Source organism: Heliangelus exortis, chromosome 6, assembly GCF_036169615.1.
Source record: "Heliangelus exortis chromosome 6, bHelExo1.hap1, whole genome shotgun sequence".
NCBI lineage: Eukaryota > Metazoa > Chordata > Aves > Apodiformes > Trochilidae > Heliangelus > Heliangelus exortis.
This window is the reverse complement of record NC_092427.1, coordinates 18531278-18551335: the sequence shown is the minus strand read 5'-3', so window position 1 is coordinate 18551335 and position 20058 is coordinate 18531278. Positions and strand designations below refer to the sequence as shown.

Sequence of the window (20058 nt, the reverse complement as noted above, 5' to 3'; positions counted from 1 at the left end):
CAGCTCTGCCTTTCCTCTCTGTTCAGAAAGCAAGCAATGCTCCTGCCAATCATCAAAAGGAGCTACACACAAAACCCCTTAGAGCTTTAACAGAAGGCCCTTTGAGGACTTGAGTTTGAGCCTTGGTGTCCAGCTTTACCACTGGTAAATAGTACTACTGGACTAGAACATACCAAGCGACCAAAGCTTCATGCAAGCCAACACCACATGTCCAACAGGGCCAGCAATAAATGCCCAAGTAAAGTGGATGCATTTATTCCCCATAATATATTTTTATTTTGAGGGATCTGACCAGTTGCTTTGAAGCCTACGTGGGCACCAGAAATCCAGAGCACCTACATGCTACGAGTCCTACAACTGCCATTTTACTGAAGAAACTTCACCCATCCAAAGCCCAGCATCTTCTAGTTTACTTTCATTTCTTCCACTTATCTCACTGGAAGAGAGCGGGGAAAAAAAATCTGATCTCTCTTCACCTCTGGGGCAATCATATTTTACTAAACTTCATCAGCTCCTCTTTTATTAGACCGTCATCTCTTCCAGGAAAAAAAAGGTGTGATTAAATGAATCACTGCTCATATTCCATGCCTTTAGCATCAACACTGATGAACTGATCTAAAACTAAACACGAAGGCACTGAGAGGACTGCACTTCACCACAGACACTGGTACAAGCTCACAGATCCAGGCTGGCTAACACCTTTTTCCTTTGAGGTAGAGATGTTTTTTCCATGCCACAGAAGCTCAAGGAACCTTGGCATCACCTTCAACACATTCCCAGCTACAGTACTTAGGCAATGACTATGTACCAGTGTGAAGAAAAGTGGGAGCAGAGTTTCCAGAGACACCTGCTTACTGCTCTGATCAGAGTTTTCATAAAGTAATTACTCTGAACCTTACTCAGAGCTCATTAGGTCCACAGCAAAATTTCCACTAGGTTATTTTAACTGTTGATTAATTCTCCTTTCCTGGCAGATTTCTATGGATTCTTTAACATGTCTGGTCTCAGGCTCCCCTTGGTGTTTGTTTCCCCACCCCTAACACTCCATGCATTGACAGGGAAATGAAAAAAGTAATCACATGTCAGAGCTTGCCCTTGATTTTTAAGTCTTTGTGGCAGATTAGTGTAGGGCACTCCCCCCTCCCCGTGCTGCCCTATCTATTGCACAACCGTACGTCAAGGAGTTAATCCCACCAGCTACAGCTGTCAGAGCTCCTGCACACCGGGAAACCCAAACACCCAACAGCCTGGGAGCACCAAGGGAATACAAAGTCCATCCATATCTTCTACCACCAAACAGCCATACGTTAAATGTAATCACGTTAATTTATCTTACCCGACAGCTTGCCTAGCCAACAAACACAAGATAATTTTAGATTTAGACATGGAGAAGAGTTCAACAACTCAGCCTGTGTAATGCCAGCAGACTTTCATTATTTACATAATCTAAGAACTATTAGCTTGATCCTGGTCACATTTTGATTAGTCAGTTCCAACACCACTTTAATTATAAGTGGCTTTATAAACTACTGCACATACAGAACTGCAACACTAACATCAGTATGAAGCAGGACAGAGAACATCCACGAAAGCTTCAAGTTGTTAGTGACAGGGATTTCCCACGAAAGCTTCAAGTTGTTAGTGACAGGGATTTCTTTGACCTTCAGCCCCCAGCTTGCTATTCAGCTTTGCCTACGTGCAATTGGGCAACAACCTCCATGCAGAATCAACAAAGTGAAGCTTTGCTGCAGCCTCATTGCCCATTCTTTCCCCTCCCCTTTTTTTGGAGGTCATCTAGCAGATTTCAAAACTGCAAAGCATTTGAAGAATGGAGCTAGACAAATAAGTGCCTGGAGAAAAACAAGGCATGAAATTTAGGCTACTCTGGTCTGTGACTGGGGTGGAGAATAACTCCATCCTGATCTCAGGCATCTATCTAATGCATCCAAGTACCACAAAGGGCCGGCAAGTTATGTTCAAACCAGAAAAACCCTCACTTTTTTCTCTGAAGCACTATAAAACTGACTACAATTGCCAGGTAAACATTTCACCACAAGATCAAGGCTAGAGATGCCAAGCAGAAGCCCTGAAAGCAGAGATGATGATCCAGTATCTGCATGAGGACTGTATGATCACAACAGCCCTTTAACTTTGAAAAAGTCTAATTCCAGCATTCAAATGCAACATAGTGATATATATATATATATATATTTTTTTTTTTTAATTTTTTTTTTTTTTTTTTTTTTTTTTTTTTTTTTTTTTTTTTTTTTTTTTTTTTTTTTTTTTTTTTTTTGTGGTGGTGTTGATTACATGGTCCAACAAGCCTAACCTGTAAAAACACTCATTCCAGCAGGTGACTGAGCATCTCAAGTCTCCTTTTCTCTTCATGGGAGACTGTCCTGTAAGTGGAACTGGTCCAAACACTGCTTCACCCTCTCTTCCAGCCTCTGACATTCCTGGTGGCTGCAGTTTTAGTGCTGTCTCAACTGCTCTTCTGCTTCAGCAAACAATTTAAAGCTCCCAAAAGCCCCGAAGCACTAACAGGATCACCAGCTCTGCCATCTTACACAACACAGACACTCCCACAGCATCTTCACCCCTGGACTGCCCTACATTTTTCTCCCAGCTCCTCTTCTGCCTGGTGCCAGGGGACACACAGGCACCATCCTGCAGTTTTACCAAGCCCTTTGACAGATCCCTGTGACCATTACCTCACCACAGACCTCCTGTGGCATTCTTCACCTCCTGCCAAAGTTGAGCTTGGTTACTCTGCCAGGGACCCTTTGTCTTTCCCACAAAGATTCTCACACAACACAATTTCCTTTTTTCAGAAAAGCAAGAAAGCAAGACACTGTACTCCAATATACCTACCTGTATGACTTCAACAAAGATTAAATCTTTAAAAAAAAAAAAAAAAAAAAAGACCTGGATCCTTTTACAGAGATAGAAAGTTTTTCTCTATCACATCACCTCTTCCCCTTTTCTTTATTTGAAACTTGCAGGACAGGATCAGCTGCCCATCCTAGAACAATGTTCTCCTGGAAGAATTATTTTCAAGTGAGAAAAATTTAAACAAAAAAATCCCAAAACACAATTACAGGGCTCTTTGTCTTCTCCACCCCAGCCAGCAGCACACACAGACCATAACAAGCCTCAGCAAACAGCATGCACTGCTGCACAGCATTGATACCCTGCCTGCATTAGCACAGATGGGTGCTCTCACCATAGCCCCATCTACCCAGGCAGCGGTGAGACCACCAGAGAACTGTAGCAAGAGCACCCATATCATTAAAAGAAATAACCAAATGAATGGTTATCAGAATGACCAAACTACAAGAGGTGCTTCCCTGACACTCCTTGCTGTCAGTTTTCAGAGCTGCCTTGATCTTGACAGGTCTGGGACCAGAGCACCAAAATAGAGCCCAGAGACCTACCTGCCCCATCCCTCTATCTGTGCCTCAGTGTCCCCATGCTGACAGGGGAATACTGTCTGGCACTGTACCTGCAAAGAAGGTGTTCCTCAAACAAAAAACTACGCATCCCTTCCCAAGGAGTAGGCTCTTCACGCCCAAAATACACCGACTGAGAACATTGGCATCCCCAGTGAAGTATCACATCAGTTCTCAGAGAAGAGAAACTTTCATTGCAAAAGAAGGGCCAGCAGATCTTTCCAGGTTTTACAGAAGATGCTGGCAAGAACCTTATTTCTCTGGCAGTGAGAAAGACTGCTGGCACGAGCACTGTGCCTGCTGTTTCCTAATATGGACCAAACAGCAAGTGGGTTTAGATACACACGTCATGCACCTACAGACTCATCACTTAGTATAAATCTGAATTTCGTCTTTTTACCCTGTTGACAGGATATTAATTTTTACCTAATGGACAAAGAGCTGCCAAAAGCTAGGAGACATCTTTCTGGCTTTGTTCAGCTTTCCTATCCTGATGAGGACTTTTCCACCAGTCCTACCTCCGCTGAGGTGTCACAATGAAATGCCAGCTTCCCAGTGGATCCTAAACCAAGAGTGCAAAGCACAATCTGGACTTCTCCAGGAGGTGGGACTGTTCCAAGTTGCTGCGACAGAACAACATTTGCCAATATCAAGGAGGTTGTTCCACTTCAGACATTTGTGGGCTTGGATATTGCCTCACTAAAAAAAATAGTGTAGGACAGAATGCAGCAGCCAAGTACACTCTGCTGTGCTAGAAGCCTCCCTTCATGTGAGGAACACACAGCACCTACTAAATCTGGAGGTACACACAACCTGTAACTGTGTCCCTTTGGGTGGACACGTGGCTGTTCTGGTAGGGAAAAAGGAGATGTGGAAATCTGCAAGACATGATGTTAACACACCCAGCACATTCTGGGAGAGACAAAAAGGTGTCATGTCTCCCCTCATCAATCCTCACACGTGCTCCACCACCAGCTTCAGGAAGAGGAAAGATACAAAACTTATTTGCACATCTTTATTTTCTTCTAGTTAATGAAGTTTTGCTTCCACTGAGGACCTTGCAAAATCGGTCATCTGCTGGAAACCAATGGCTGATGCCGCTAAAACAGAAAAATCCATTTCTCCTGCTATTCCAGCTGTCTTAAGCCAGCTCACGCCCCTCCCAGAGAAGCCAACAGTGTGCAAAATATTGTTAATAAGGTGTATGCTGAAGATATCCACTCCTAGCCAGGATTTCAACACAGGTCTTTCTGCAGCCAGAAATACAAAGAGCTGCAAAGCACTAGAGTTCTTCTATGAATGTTGCATAATAAATAATGCATTTAAGTATCATGATTTTGGGCTCCAAATCCCTGGTTTACTTAGCCTTTAAAGACTGTGCCATAATTATTTACAGTATTTATATTACAGGGAGAGGTGGGAGGGGGGCGTACTATCAGATCCCATTTAAAGATTACTCTCAGATGAAGTAAGCCTGGTTATTTAACATTTTCCTCAAGCAGAAAAAGGTAGCAGTGGCAGCAACTGTGGTACAGCAAACAAATGAACACATGCATATGGACATATAAGTCAAAAAAGGATTAGGCTGAGGAAAAAAACACGTTAGCTGTGAAACATTCCTTTGGCTGCTTTTCCACATATAGTGCAAGCCAGTTGTGGTTTAATCTTAGAGCAGCTCCATCTCATTTGAGCCCACAATACTTATAAATAGCAGCAAGCTTTTACTCTAACTGCTCTGTGTTTCTTTATACTGAGTAACATTTTCATATGAGCATTGCTATTTTATATACGTACTGCAGTAGGAAAAAGTGGAATTTTTTTTTCTCTGTCCTGCAGAGCAGAAAAATGCCATTCAAAACCGAAGAACTGACCTAGAAAAAAGAATAGTTATTCTGCTGCCCTCTAATGAGCACATCTAACATTGTTCTGTTCAGCCACTGGCACATCCTCGCCTTGCTACGGAGCTGTCAGCAATGCAGTCACAGCTGAGGAAAGGCAGCACCTCCTACACAGCACAGATGTGCAGAAGAAACATCTGGATGGACCCAAGACCTATTCTGTACTTTCTTGATCTTAGACTGGAATATATGGCTGTGTACTGTTTTGTTCCCATCTCTCCCCCAAACAGAGGAAGGAGGGAAAAGGTTCCTAATTCTGACCTTCAGGACACAAGCAAGTACATCTATCTGCTTGCACGAGGTCCATCCTCCCTCTGAAATTACCTCTCAAGTGGATTGGCTGTGCTGACATCTGCATCCCCTCTTTGGGTCTGTCTGGAGGCTATTCATGTCAGATTTCTTCATTCAACCTGCCAAATCCTGTGATCTCATGATGTGGAGTAAGACCATACACTCCACTGCCACAGAGGGCCACAATGTTGTTATGAGTACAAAAGAAACATGAAGGAATTACTTGCTTAAACATCTGTGAGTGTAAACAAAAAACATAGGAATTCAGTCCTCATGCAAGGTTGTCTTGATCTGCCCAGTGCTTCTGCACAGAAAAAGGCAGAAAAGAAGGCAGAGGAACAGCCACAGAGCAACAGTTCTACTTGGTGCTGAATTTAGTCTTGACTTTCACCAAGTGCTGGTAATGTGGTGAGCTGACCTTGGCCAGCTGTCACAGATGCCCACACAGCAGCTCCCCCACTCCCTCTCCTCAACAGGACATTAAGAAAATGAGATGGAAAGTTCATTGGCCAAGGTAAATGATAGGGAAATCACTCACCAGCTACCATCACAGGCAAAACAGACTCACCCTGGGGAAAATTAATTCACTGTACTGCCAATTAAAATAGAACCAGATAATTAAACACCTTCTCTTATCCAGTGCTCGTCTTCCCAGGCTCAGATTCACTCCTTCATTCCCAACTCCTCTGCCTCCTGCCCTGAGCAGCACAGGAGGACAGAGAATGGGGATACTGTCACTCCATCACAGCTCCCAGCTCCTGCTCCTTCTTCCTCACGCTTATCCACCATGGTCCTCTCCACAGGCTCCTCCAGTGACTGGAACACCTCCTCTCCTCCTTCTCTAATCCTGGCTGTTTCTCACCTTTTCTTGTTCTCCTTACTGTTCTGCCTGCCCAGCATTTTTACCCCTTCTTAATTATATACCCAGAGGTACCACCACCATGGTTCAGTGGGTACATTGGAGCTGTCTGGACCCAGCTGTGTCCAGCACAGGTTAGACCCAGCCTCTCTTCCTGTCACCAAAACCTTGCCACCTACACCAGAACAGCTAAACAGGCCAACACCCTCTACTTTGGAAGAAGACATGACATGAAGAAGCTAAAAAAACCCCATATAAAGTAGTATCTACACATTTGTATGCTATTTTCATAAATAAAAATTGCTCAGTTACAGGCACTAAAGCAACAAGTGCCCCTGCAGCTTCAGAGGAGGACACAAAAGCAATAGCCAGAAGCTTCACTGAATAAAGATGCAAGTGCCACTTGAAGAAAGCAACTTCAAATGGAGAGTTCTGTCAGCAGAATTCCTGCAGTCTGCAACAGCCTTCCTCCACCTCCCTGTCCACAGGCACACCAGGTTATTTCAACTCAAAGCACATTGCAAAATAACTGATGGATGTATAGAACAGCCTGTACTGGTCCCAGCTGGGAATGCCCTACCCATGCTAAAGCAGCTCATTCCCAGTTACATAAAAGGGCTCCTTGACATGAATTTTAAAATAATCATTATGTTCAGAGAGAGGAGAGAGAAACAGATGTAAATAAAAACAAAGTTTAAAATCCTTACAGCTAGGAAATACAGTAGAAGGAAATCAGCTTAGAACATGCACATACACAGCCACATTAAGCATGCCAAAATTCTCCAAGAAGATCTATTGATTTCCTGTGTGTACTCCACACACAGTCAAGCACACAGCAGCAGGACCAGGAAACAAATGTGTCCCCCATTTTCCCTCATATATCCTGCCAGGACCCTCTGAAACACTATTTCATTGCAGTTGTTAAAATCATCAATGTTTTCTAGAATATCTCCTACTGATAGCCTACTTAACGAGTCAGCAGTGTGCTCAGGTGGCCAAGAAGGCCAATGGCATTCTGGCTTGTATTAGGAACTCTGTGGCCAGCAGGAATAGGGAGGTGATCATCCCTCCGTACTCAGCTCTGGTGAGGCTGCCTCTTGAGCACTGTGTTCAGTTCTGGGCACCTCACTATAAGAGGGCCATAGAAGTGCTGGAGAGTGTCCAGAAAAGGCCAAGGAAGCTCATGAAGGGCCTGGAGCACAAATCCTGTGAGAGCAGCTGAGGGAGCGGGGGCTGTTTGGTCTGGAGAAGAGGTGAGAGGAGACCTTAGAGCTCTCTGCAACTGCCCCAAGGGAGGTTGGAGTGAGGAGGGAAACAGCCTCTGCTCCTGAGTGACTGTGATAGGAGCAGAGGGAATGGATGGAAGCTGCACCAGGGGAGGTTTAGGCAAGATGTTAGGAAACGGGTATTTTCCTAATACCTGTTGTTGTCAGGTATTGGAATGGCCCAGGACAGTGATGGAGTCACCATCCCTGCAGGTATTTAAAAGGCCTGGTCCTTAAGAACATGGTTTAGTACTTAAGATTATGGTGCTGATCAAAGGTTGGACTGGATGATTTTAAAGGTCTCTTCCAACCTAAAGCATTGTGTAATTCTGTGGTAGTCACTCTTTGCTTGAACATCTGCTTGATAAGCCTATTATTCTCCTTCAGGATCCATTTTCTGGGTAAGCTTCATGGTGTTCTTGTACCACTGCTAGTTCTATGCAAACCTGTTCAAACCACCATTTCAAACAACCCAGAATATTTCAGTACTCAGTGAATTTAATCTACGACTCCCAGAGTCTTGTTTCCTGCATTTAGATCAGACAATATCCATTGCTATTTACAGTGCTAGAACCCACATTAAAAAAAAGGCAACAAAACCCCCCAAAAATCCTGTATTTCCTCTCTCTATGCCACTTGACTAAAAAACTACACTCAAAATATGTCATTTCCAGTTATGCCACATAGAAGCATTAAAAATGCCACTCTGAAGCACTGTAGTGGGTTTCTGAGGTAACCAGGGAGATTTAGGTCAGACATTACAAAGAAATTCTTTGCTGTGAAGCTGGTAAGACACTGGCCCAGGATGCCCAGAGAGCTGTGGCAGCCCCATCCCTGGAAGTGGTCAAGGACAGGTTGGATGGGACTTGGAGCAACCTGGTCTGGTGGGAGGTGTCCCTGCCCATGGCAGGGGGATTGGAACTGGATGACCTTTTAGGTCCCTTCCAATCCAAACCAGTCTGGGATTCTATGAAACAGCCCTTCAGCTGGTGCACACATTTTTACCTAAGCACAGAGAAAACCTTTGTCCATAAACTGCTCACCTCTTTTGAATGTCTTTGAGTATGTCTGTATCCCAAGGGTCCCCTAAGGGCTCTCAGCACAGGAACCAGCACTATCTACCAAGCATACACTGCAATCTGTGGTGGCCTGAGAGGAAGAGGCAGCTCTGGGTGAGTATCAAATTCTCCTATATTATAGCCTATATTATAACTCCTAACTCCTATATTATAACCATTAGCACTGTAACTGAAGAATGACATATTATCTGGGAGTAACTACCCCTATAAACAGACTGCACAATTCAAAAAACAAATCCTCAGGCAAGTTAGACAGACCCACTACTATTCCAATAACTGACAACTTGCATAGAATCCCAAGGAGTCTGAATTACAGACATCAGCTCTGGAGAAATCTGCTATTAAATACACAGCATGTAATTCAGGTAAGACCCACATCAGCAGGGCCGAAAATTCTCTCTTGGTAAATCAAACAATTGATTTATGTAAATGACAATCCTAGCATAACAGTCCTTGAAAAAGCAAAATAACCTTCCTCTCATGGACATTAGGAAGAGGCAAGAGGAGGCTGACTTATTCCTGCACCCTAAAAGCATGTGAAGTCAGAAAGGGTAACCCAAAGGAGACCCGTCCTCTCATGTACCCTTTACCAGCTTCAATGAATTTTCTAAATAGAGCACCTATTAAATATTAAACTCCCAGGACACATATTTCAGAAATACATTTGACAGCTTGACACAACTCTGTACTGCTGCTGGTGACAAGGGAAGGGCTCTGACTTCCAGAGCTGTCAATCTGCCCTCACCACAAACACTTCTTCATCCCTCTTGGGATTCAGCTCCTCAACTCACACCATGTTAAAACTGTTCCTCTCACACCACATGAGAGGGTTTCATTGGGAGGACTTGTGCTGGGTGGTATCTTTGCCAGCAATCCAGCACAGTACCTCCCATCTCTTTGTAGCATTTATAATTTTATAACTTGATTATGCCAAAGCTGTAACATTAGAACTGCAAAGGCACGGATTTTGGATCATAACCCTCTTTTGATAACACCACAGCTTCAGTACTCCTAAGCAGGGCTGAGCTATTTTTGTGTAAGTAAGGATGTCTGTCCATTTTAAACTGATTTAGGAGAATACCAGGCTAGATTAATATCCTTTTAAAGCCTTGCAAATCATAATCACACAGAGCAAGACTTAGCATGACATGTAAGCTGCCATGCCCGATCACACCTGACTCTGACAAGGAGCTACACCAGCCCCAAACTCAATGAGCCCTTCAGTGGCAGAAGAGATTGAGACGCTTGACCTAAAAAGCACAGCCTTGAGCACGCAGCTTTTACTAATGCTGGAGGGAAGCTTAACCAAAGCACACAGCAGCACCCCAGAAGCCTCACCAAGTCAGTCCCCAATCCCTCACTGAGCCCTGCTCTCCTCTCCAGCCACACAACTTCAACTCAACCCAGGTACAGGTGGCTCCAGGGCTGGTGTGAACCTCCCAACATCACCAGAGGTGAACACTGCACAGCAGGCACAGTCAAAGGGACCAACCACAGGAAATTATAGGGATCTGATGCATCATTTCAACTCCTAAGATTCACTTCAGCCTCCTTCCACTTCCACTTGAACAGGTTGCAAACATCTTGGTAGCTTCAGGCCCTCTGGAAAATGTTACTGTGTTTGTGTAGTACTCAGTATCCATGACCACTAGCTCATTGAAGGATTTTTTTGTTTTAAAAAGCATTCATTTTTTAAAAAGGACCTAGCCACTGCTAGAGGGAGGGGAAGAAAAAAGTTCATTAATTCCATAAATGTTCACACAACTCATTCCCAGGATCCCGCAGAAGGCACTCACAACATGGAAAGTCAGTCTCTAGAAGGGAAGTCAAAGCACTCAAAGCAGTTCAAATTAGACACTTGTTTATGTATTTTCACTTAATTGCTCTGACTCTAATTAAAGAGGAGTTTCACACAGGTATTCTCACAGCCAGCATCTCATTCCTTATATGATAAATTGTTAAACAAATTTTAAGCAGTGTGAATTTTTCACTTTTTAATTTTTTTTATTTGAGGCATGAGAGTTTTCAGCTTTCACTCCCAGAAGGTACCTACTACAGATCACTGACCTCCATATCAAGCAGTTCCCACAGCTTTTTACCTCTGCTGGAAAACTTGTATTAGCTTTACACCTGAAGCAAGGGCCCACTTTTTTGCACTGAAGGAAGAGAGGAGCCCTCTGGCTTCCAGGCAACTTGCTGCAACCTAAAATCTTCTGTTTGAGGCATTTTGTAGTGTGAGGCCATCTGACCTCACTGGAGTCTCCCCATACCACAGACTGCTATCAAACACCCTGCAGATTTGTAACAGCACTTCACAAAACAGACACCAGAACTGCACTCACAAGGTGATCTGGTACTGTCAAGGCAAGAGCAGCTCCTAATGATGCAGACAAACCCAAAATAAGCTTCAACCAAAAAGCAAGGAAGAAAGTACAGAGAAAACTGTCACTTAAAGCAATTTCCCCACATACAGTAAAATGCTATCTGTCACCTTATCAAACTACCAGGCTGGATGTGGCCTCACTCTGCCAGTCAGGCCAACAGGTACCCTTCCCAGCTCTCCTTCTTCAAGCCATGGCACAGCCTTGGAACAACTCACCTTGAATATTTATTGTGTGCAGTTTTGGGCACCACAGCACAGACAAGACATAGAGCTATTGGAGAGTGTCCAAACGAGAGCCAAAATGATGGTGAAGGGTCTGGAAGGAATCACTTGGGAACATCTGAGGTTACTTACATTATTCAGCTTGGAGAAAATGAGGCTGAGGTGACCCCATTGCAGCCTATGGCTTCCTCACAAGGGGAAGAGATGGGACTGGTACAGATCACTTCTGTGACCAAAGTCAGGACTTGGGGAAAGGGTAGGAACTGAATCAGAGAGGGTTTAGGGTAGATATCAGGAAAAGATTTTTCAGCCAGAGGACAGTTGAGTACTGGAACAGACTCCCCAGGGAAGGGGTCACAGCACCAAGCCTGCCCGAGTTCAAGAAGCATTTGGATGACACTCTCAGGCACATGGGGTGATCCTGAGGGTGCCCTACACAGGAACAGGAGTTGGACCTTGATCCTGACAGGTCCCTTCCATCTCAGCATATCCTATAATTTTATTAGCTCCTGGCCACAGTCAAAAGCAGCCTGAAACAACAGTAATTTCAGCTACTTTCAAGTCTGTAAGCCTATTAGTAAGTGGCATACTTGGTTATTAAAAGTTAACAGCATTGCTCTCCAGGAGGTTCAAGTTGCTGCTATGCAAGAAAGGAACCAGGTTCCCTCCTGTCCTGTGCCAGCCAGTGCTCAGCAGGGACTGAGGGTCACCATCTCCTGCTCAGTGGCACCAGTTGAGGCTCTCTCTGTGGTGTCACATCAACCAGGGTGCAGCAAGGGACAGGTTTAGTTACAACTCAAGGTCAAGGCATGGGAGTGTGCAATGCTTTTTCAGACTGTGCTTCTGAAAACAGGCAGAGGATCTGCTACCTCAGTTAAAGTAATGAAGACACAGTGTCCTTCACAGACACTTCCCCACCTAGGGTGGGAGGGGAAATAAAAAGTGTTAGCTTGCCTGTTTAATCCCTGCTCAACATTTCCCCTATCCTCAAAATGTTTCAATTCTTGTGAATTTTCATCGGAGATTTCAAGAAGTTTCAAACACAACATCAGAGAAAACATCAGCTTACAGAAGGAGGTATGCAGATCCCTGAAGCCTGCTCAGGGAAGGGGAGCTGGTCTCTACCCAAGGCTGGATGCCTGCTGGCACATCATTCTTCATCTGCTGGGCAAAAGGCAAGGGTGCTGCAGAGCTACACTGTCTGCCCTGAGACCACAGAAAGCAGACAGCTCTACCATTTGCATCAGGGGCAACACTAAGCAGGAGCACAACTTAAAAGTAATCAAGGCTGAGCTTTACCCAAGCTGCTGAAGACTCCCTTACTGAATCACTGAATCATTCTGGTCTCTACTGAGACAGTGCTTAAGCCATGTCCCTCAACACCACATCTACACAGCTTTTAAACACCTCAAGGGATGGTGATTCAACCACCTCCCTTGGGCATCCTGTGCCAGTGTTTAATTACCCTCCCAGTGAAGGAGCTTCTCCTAATATCCAACCTAAACTTCCCCTAGCACAACTTGAGTCTGTTTCAATGAGCTCAGATGCCCCCTTGTTTTAAAGCCACGCTGATATCCAGTTTCCACCCACAAAAGCAAGAAATCCCAGCCCAAATGCCAACTTAATGCCAGTGCTACTTAAATAGCATCTCCTCCAAGGGCCAACCAGACATCTTCAAAGCTACTAAAATAATTTCAGTGTAACCCCAACAATCACCATTAGGCTACCTCTGGCACCAGCTTAAGGGAGAGCATTCCACTGCTCACAAAATTCACAAAACCCCAAGCCTGGACAGCTAATAACAAAAACATATGGAGCAGGAACATCTTGTCATTTGGGCTAGCGTGGCACATCACATTTTACACACAACACTGGAGATGCTACAGCCTCTCCTCACAGGCCACCCGCTGTCATCCTCAAAACCATTTTCACCCCATTCCATCTGAAGAGTGTTATGGTGGGAACAGCTTGAGAAGGGCACTGCACAAAAACACAAGACGGGGGTGACAGCTGCCAGCACAGAATTAAATGCTGAAGAAAAGCGACAGCAGCAGAATCTTGAAGATCCAGCAGCTTTCCAAACCAGGGATGTAACAAATGACAAACACAAGCAGAAGATTTAAAAATACCCCCAAACTCGCATAAAGAAAAAGCAGCAAAAGACTTGAAACTGCAGCAACTGCTGCAATGAACAGCACAGCTCTAAGATTCACACAGAAGCATTTAAGGAAGAAACATGACCAAGGGTAAGGACAGTAGAGGAAGAACTGGAATATTTAAATGCCACAAACAAGCACAAGTCCAACAAACAAATAGGAATAAATTATGGGACTAAGATTTGCATCCTGTCAGAGCTCTAGAAAACTGCCAGGGGACTGGCCACAGCTGCAATTCTGCCAAGTGGATCCACTGCAGTGGTAACCAGAGTCCAGACACTGCAGGAACAGTGATGCTGGAAGAGCAGAGGTCTTATATGGATTCTGGCACATAACCCATTTAAAAACAAAACCAAACCCCAAAAAAGAAACAGGAAAGCAAATCACATCAAGTTACTATATGGTCCCACAGCAGGACCATGATGCCAACCCACCACAGCTTTTTGCCTCTCATTTGAGGCAACAAAGGAGAACAGAATCAGATAAGTGGCTGCAAAGCCCAAGGAGCAGAAGCAGATACATAAAAGACACGGCAAATCCAGAACACTGGAGCAGAAGCAGAGGTGCAAACCAAAAGGGCATAGTCAGTGAACTCTGCAGAGGCAGGCTTGGTAACAAAAAGGAACTCAGAATATCCACAGAAGGGGAAAAACAAGGATGCACATAGCCTGCAGACTCCAGCAATTTCAAGCTTTCACTCTCCTGATAGGCCTCATTTCATTGTCTCCCGTCTCCACATTTCTTCAGGGGGAACAGGTACTTTCTTCGTTGTCAGATGCTCAGTAATTTCACTCCTCTGCACCACTGACAGAGGAACCCATACTGCAAGACAGTTCTGGTCCTCAGAGGATGAAAACTCTCAGGATACAAAGGGAAAGACAGAAAATACTACAGCACATGTCTGAAACTCCTCTATAGCTTTGCATCACCTTGTGGAGATTGCCAACCTCTGTTCAGGCTAATGTCCTCTTTCACTCTGTGTCCCCCATCTTGGTTTGGGTTGGTAAGAACCTTCAGAGATCATCTAGTCCAACCCCACTCCAGTGATGGGGTTTCCACAGCTTCTCTGGGCAACCTGATCCAGTGTTGTCCTACCCCTATAAAATAACTTCTTTATGTCTAATCTAAATCTACCCTCTCATAGACTTTACAGTCTTTAATTGGCCCAAGACCAGAGGCAGCAAACTGTTTTAATCCACATTACACATTTTCCTGGCTCACCAGTGGCACAGGACAAACTACAACAATCTGCAGGAAAAGATATTCCTGTTACAACCTCAGAAATCAAAGTGACAAGCTAAGGTTTTGTAAGGAATTCTGAGGGGGTTATGTTTTCTCAGCAACAGAGAAAATAGTTCCCTTCTGGAGAAGCTGAAAATGAAGCAGGAAACTGTCAGTCCAAGTTGTTCAGATTATTCCACAACTATCACCTAATCCTAAGAAAGACATTCCCAGGTAATTGGTTTGCCAGAGCCACACTTGAAAAGGCCCTTGCTTCAAGGAACAAACACTGAAGAAGGAGTGCTAACAAAAATTAAAGAAGCAAGCCCCTCCACCGTATGACAGGCCACTTCCAACTTGCATACTGTGTTCCTCCCTGTCCCACACTGCCCTGATAGCAGCCAGTGTCCCCTCCCTGCATATTCCAGTGGCTGAAGTCACCACACAGTCCCCCAGCTACCTCTTTTCTGTGCTGCACACAGGGACCCCGTTGGATTTTGGGTCACTACTTTGGGAGAGGGTAAGCCTGTCTCCAGTCCTGCTGCAACACTACAAACCATTTCCAGGCTTCAATATCTATCCCTGTTTCCACCTAAAACCCAGCAAGAGCAGAACTGCCATGCTCCACCTGCATGACCTGGTAAGAAACCCTGACACCCACCCCCCCAGTCAATCTGTGCAGCCCCTTTCTAAACCCACAGAAGTGTCCAGCACTTTCATCATACAAAGATGCAGAGCTTGGAGCTGAATTCACCATATGAGACACAGAATTCCACAGACTGAATGGTGACAGGAAAATTTCAAAGCTGCCTTAGGAACTAGGAAGACAAAGAAAAGGCAAAGTCATCCTCTTTGACAGCAAAGCTGAATACAAACCCTGAGCATAAAGCATAAGGCCAGACTGGAAGAGATGATCCTTACTGAAGATGTTAGCCCCAACCACTAAGAGCATCAGAGGCTTTCAAAGAAACACCTGCCTTTCTCTGCAGCTTGCTCCTTCAGCTCTCCATCACTTCCCAAATCTAGGGAGTTCAGAAAAACTGGGATATGGCAGGGCACAGTCAAGTCATGGTAGACACAGGAACATCACAGTGGCATAAAATGCATCTCCTCCAGCTGCTGGCCTAAAATTCCTCACTTACCTCTAAACTTCTTCTGTTAGAAGAAGACCACAGGAAACAAGATTCACCTCATCTATATAAAGCAAAATATATTGTCATGAGCCCTTCACAGCTGGACAGCAGGTAAAGAACTTCAGCAAAAGCTGCCCTGAGTGCCCAAGCCATGTGGAAGAGAAGAAAGAACCACACAAGTATGTCAAATAGGCAGAGGATGAACAGGGAGAAAGTAAAGAAGAGAAAGCAGATCCCAGATGAAACAGGTAGAGAGACCAATGAACCCAAGAGAAGGTGCCAGCTAAAGAAGTAGCATCACAGATACCTACTCATCCCAGTAAGAGAAGGACAAAGAAATGAGATAGTGAGGAAAGAGTGCTCCACAATCATGCAAACCTCCCAGAAGCAGGCCTGGCTGGCTCTTCCCCCTAACACAACCACCTTAAAATGGCCCAGGAGTAACTGCTCTCCCTGCATTGTGCTCTGCAGACACCAGGCTTTCCAGGTCTCTTCTGCTGATTCAACCAGCCACTATCCTCTCTTAAAGGAGTCTGCTGACAGGTGGAGCTGTAAGCCAGTGCCACAATCTCTTCTAAATTTTTCAGCAACAAGCAATCTCTCAGCCCCACGTATCCTAAGCCCACAGCTCCACATCTGACAGCTTCAGAAGTAGCTGAGAGCACTCCAGAACACACAGCTTTGGTGCACGGGCTCTGTCAAGACAAAGTTGGGTCCCTTGGTTCAAGCACAAAACCAGAATGTAATAGCCCAAGTGATGTCAGTTATTTTAATTAATAAGTAAAATTTGGGGAAAATCACATTCAGGAGGTGGGGAGGAAAAAAAAACCAAACAAAAAACCTCAAAACCAACCAACCAAACAAAATCCAAAAAACACATAAGAGAACAAAAGAGACACACAGAAAAAAAATACAGCTTACATAACAGTGAAACAGCAAGAATTAGGAAAAAAACAGATTCTAATTAGAGAAAAGTATTTCCCAAGTAGTCAACAGCCCATCCTTGAGACAGGCCTGAAAGATGTGAAAGGGATAGAAAGGAGAGCTCCCCACAACTTATCCTGGTTACAGCCTTTAACACTAGGTAGAAAACACCTGACTAATTGGATTTACATTTGCCATATTAACATGCTATTAGCATAATAAAATACCCAGCCACAGGCTAGAGAGACCCCTGCTAACAAAAACCTCTCCTCTTTGAGCATGTGTAGTGAAATTTTAAGCATTGCCACTTTTAATGGAAGTGAGGATCAGTTAATCAATCATGTGTGCAAGTGATGGAATATAATTAGAAAGTTATTTTTCACATGTTTGGGTATAAAAGTAGCACTTGAGTTTCAGGAAACTGAACTTGATTTGTGGAATACCACCCTGCCCCCTTTTCTGTGCAGGACTTGAAATTAAAACAAGTATCTTGACTGTGTGTGGGTCAGCTTATTGCACACCAGGTGACAGACCTCTCTTGGGAACAAGTGGGGAAAGGCACAGAGGCAGAATTGCAAAGGAAGGTCAGATATTTTACCCAGAAACATCTTATGCAGATACCTCTGACCAAGCTGCAGTGCCACAGAAGCACAGCCATGGAGAAGAGACCCTGGCTTCCTGGGAATTAGACCTCCAAAAGCAGAGGGATAAAGGTCTAAAGAAGAGAGGTAACACAGACAAAACCCACAGCTGCCAGCAGGGCTTTTAGACCCAGAAGAGCATTTTCTGCCAGGTCCAAGCTCTGCAAGCACTCCTTTGTTTCCTTTGTGCCCTGCAGGCCTCTTCAAACCCACACTGAAGTGTTTCTGTCTGTCCTTTACATGTCACATCACAAGTCCAGACTGAAACACCCAACACAGAGGTACCAGTAATTTCAGATGATGTGAAGCAGTCTTACATAATGAGGCATTTGTGCACATGATGTGAACACACAGGGAGGACAAATATACCAGCTTTCTCACCTGCCACATAGCATCCTTGACAGAAAAAAATCTTCAGCTGTGAAAAGCATGGGAGATAGAGTAAATCTACCTACAGACTGCCAACTCGACCTTTTCAGAGCTTGAAAAGCAAGTGGGAGAGAAACACTTTTTTTGTCTTGCTATTAAGTCTTAAAATAACAATGTGTAGGAGAATCTTTCCCTCCTAAGGCGGAGGAGGCCAGAGGTCAGATGGAGTCAAGTTGAATTTCCTGCTGAAAAGGCTCTCGGCTGACCAGAGATCCCAGGAGAAAAAGCATGTCTGCCTACAATCATTTCTAACTCCAGGGTGTCTGTCATTGTATACACAGTTCAGTGAATTAACACAAAGAAAAAAAAAAAAAAAAAAAAAAAATTTATTTCCATAATAAGAAAGCCTCCACACTGCTCCAGAGTGATACAAGAAGAAAGAGCACAACAGCTTGGAAAGATCTTAAAAATCTTTAAATTGCACTTTTGAGCCCCCAAAAGAACAGCTATTTTTAGCTGATCATCTGGAAAGGAGGAGGGAGCATGAAGCATCAGGGTCACCACTGCTGCCTGCACGAAGCCAGCACACAGCCTCAAGAGAGGGTTAAACATCACCAAGCACAGCACATCTGCATCATCAGCACTGCACAGGGACGTGCAGCACAGGTCTATTTATAAACCAGACATGTACAGCTGTAGCCTGCAATGCAAGACTAGGATTGCAGGCTGTCAACCTTCAACTACATGCTGTCTAATTTAATTAAAGAGATGACTGTGTTCACATGCACACACATACACACACATCCTTTTCTCAGGGGAGTTACAAACCGTGAGCTCGGTGTTTTGAAAACAATGCATTTCTCAAAGGTTTCTGTGGAGGGGGGGAAGTATCTCCAGCAAACATGTCCTCACACAACCTCCCCTTTCCCACACCAAAGTGATAAATGATGGGCTATGGCTGCTACATCTTGCCACTGCTCAGTCAACCCCCAGCCCTTGGGTGCTTACTGGGTCTGTTTGCAGCCCTGCACGTGTAAAAAGTCACTGTGGCAGGATTCATCTGCATGAAGAGAAAAAATTAATGTAGCTTGGAACCAAGGTATTTGGGAGTCACACGCATCTTCCACGCACAGAGTGCTGTGCCATCCCTTTCCATTTTGAGAGAGGAAACCCGGTTTCAGAGACAGCTCTGCCTGCCACAAAGCAACTAGAGGGAGCAATTCCATGGTGTGGGACTAGAAAACAAAAGCCTCTACACCATATCCTCCCTGTTCGCACACCAGATGAGCTTGGACTCTCCTGCTCAGGAGTCCTTGAGCCAGGCACATAGCAACAGCAAACAACAGGACTGGCTTCACTCAGGGTGCTGTGGGTAAAGTCCAGTTGAGGCACAACAAACATCTTGCTGTCAAAATACTGGAGTATGAATGGCAGCTGCTAGTGAGGCAAAAGCAGCCACAGAAGGCCAGAGATCAGGTCACAGCCTGGGCTCTGCTGTCCCCTCAGCCTCTGGGGGCCAGGAGCCTTTGGCTGCTTGAGGACATCCCACAGCTGGGGGCTGCACAACACAGCCCAGCAGCCACCAGGTAGCCTGAAGCTGGTTCCCTACCCAGGGAGTCCTCAGCACAGAGCTGCATTTCTGCCCCCTCCAGCCCCAGACAGAAACTGCTTCTAACACTGCAGGAACACAAGCAGCTGTGCTTGGGTTCCCTTCTCCTGGGCTCCTTCTGCAAATATAGCCCCCGGTGTCTTTGCTCACAACCTAACATAGCACGCATTCAAAATACAACAAACCTGTTCTGGAGGAAATGATGCTTCTTGAGTCCAAGTCAAGCTTCTTTACTAGAGTATCAGGATCAATCTTCAGCCCAGAAAAGACACCAGAAGATGAGAAGTCCCAGTCCTTACCCAAAAGAAACATTAAATCAGTACAAACACCACCAGTCAACATCCATGACAAATAAAATAATCAAACCAAACACCATCCATCTGGGAACCAAGTGCAGGCTCCAGTAGGTGCTCCTCCTGTGCAGGGAAGGGTAGGTAAGCCACAACACTTGCCTGGCCCCCCTTAGGCTCTTGCACCCAGAAGGATGTTTCACAAAAATCACATTTTGGACTCTTCTATTCCTGACAGATTTCTACCTAAACTCAACCTCACCTCATTC

The 20058-nt window shown here is 44.8% G+C and overlaps 1 protein-coding gene across 1 annotated transcript in view; it reads right to left on the bottom strand.

Annotated features, from left to right (window-relative positions):
* Positions 1–20058, bottom strand: part of SLX9 (SLX9 ribosome biogenesis factor) — a 54220-nt gene that overhangs the window by 32516 nt on the left and 1646 nt on the right. The window contains exon 2 of the mRNA XM_071746952.1: positions 19685–19793. Within this exon, the coding sequence (XP_071603053.1) occupies positions 19685–19793 (109 nt within the window). The remainder of the gene's footprint in view (positions 1–19684; positions 19794–20058) is intronic.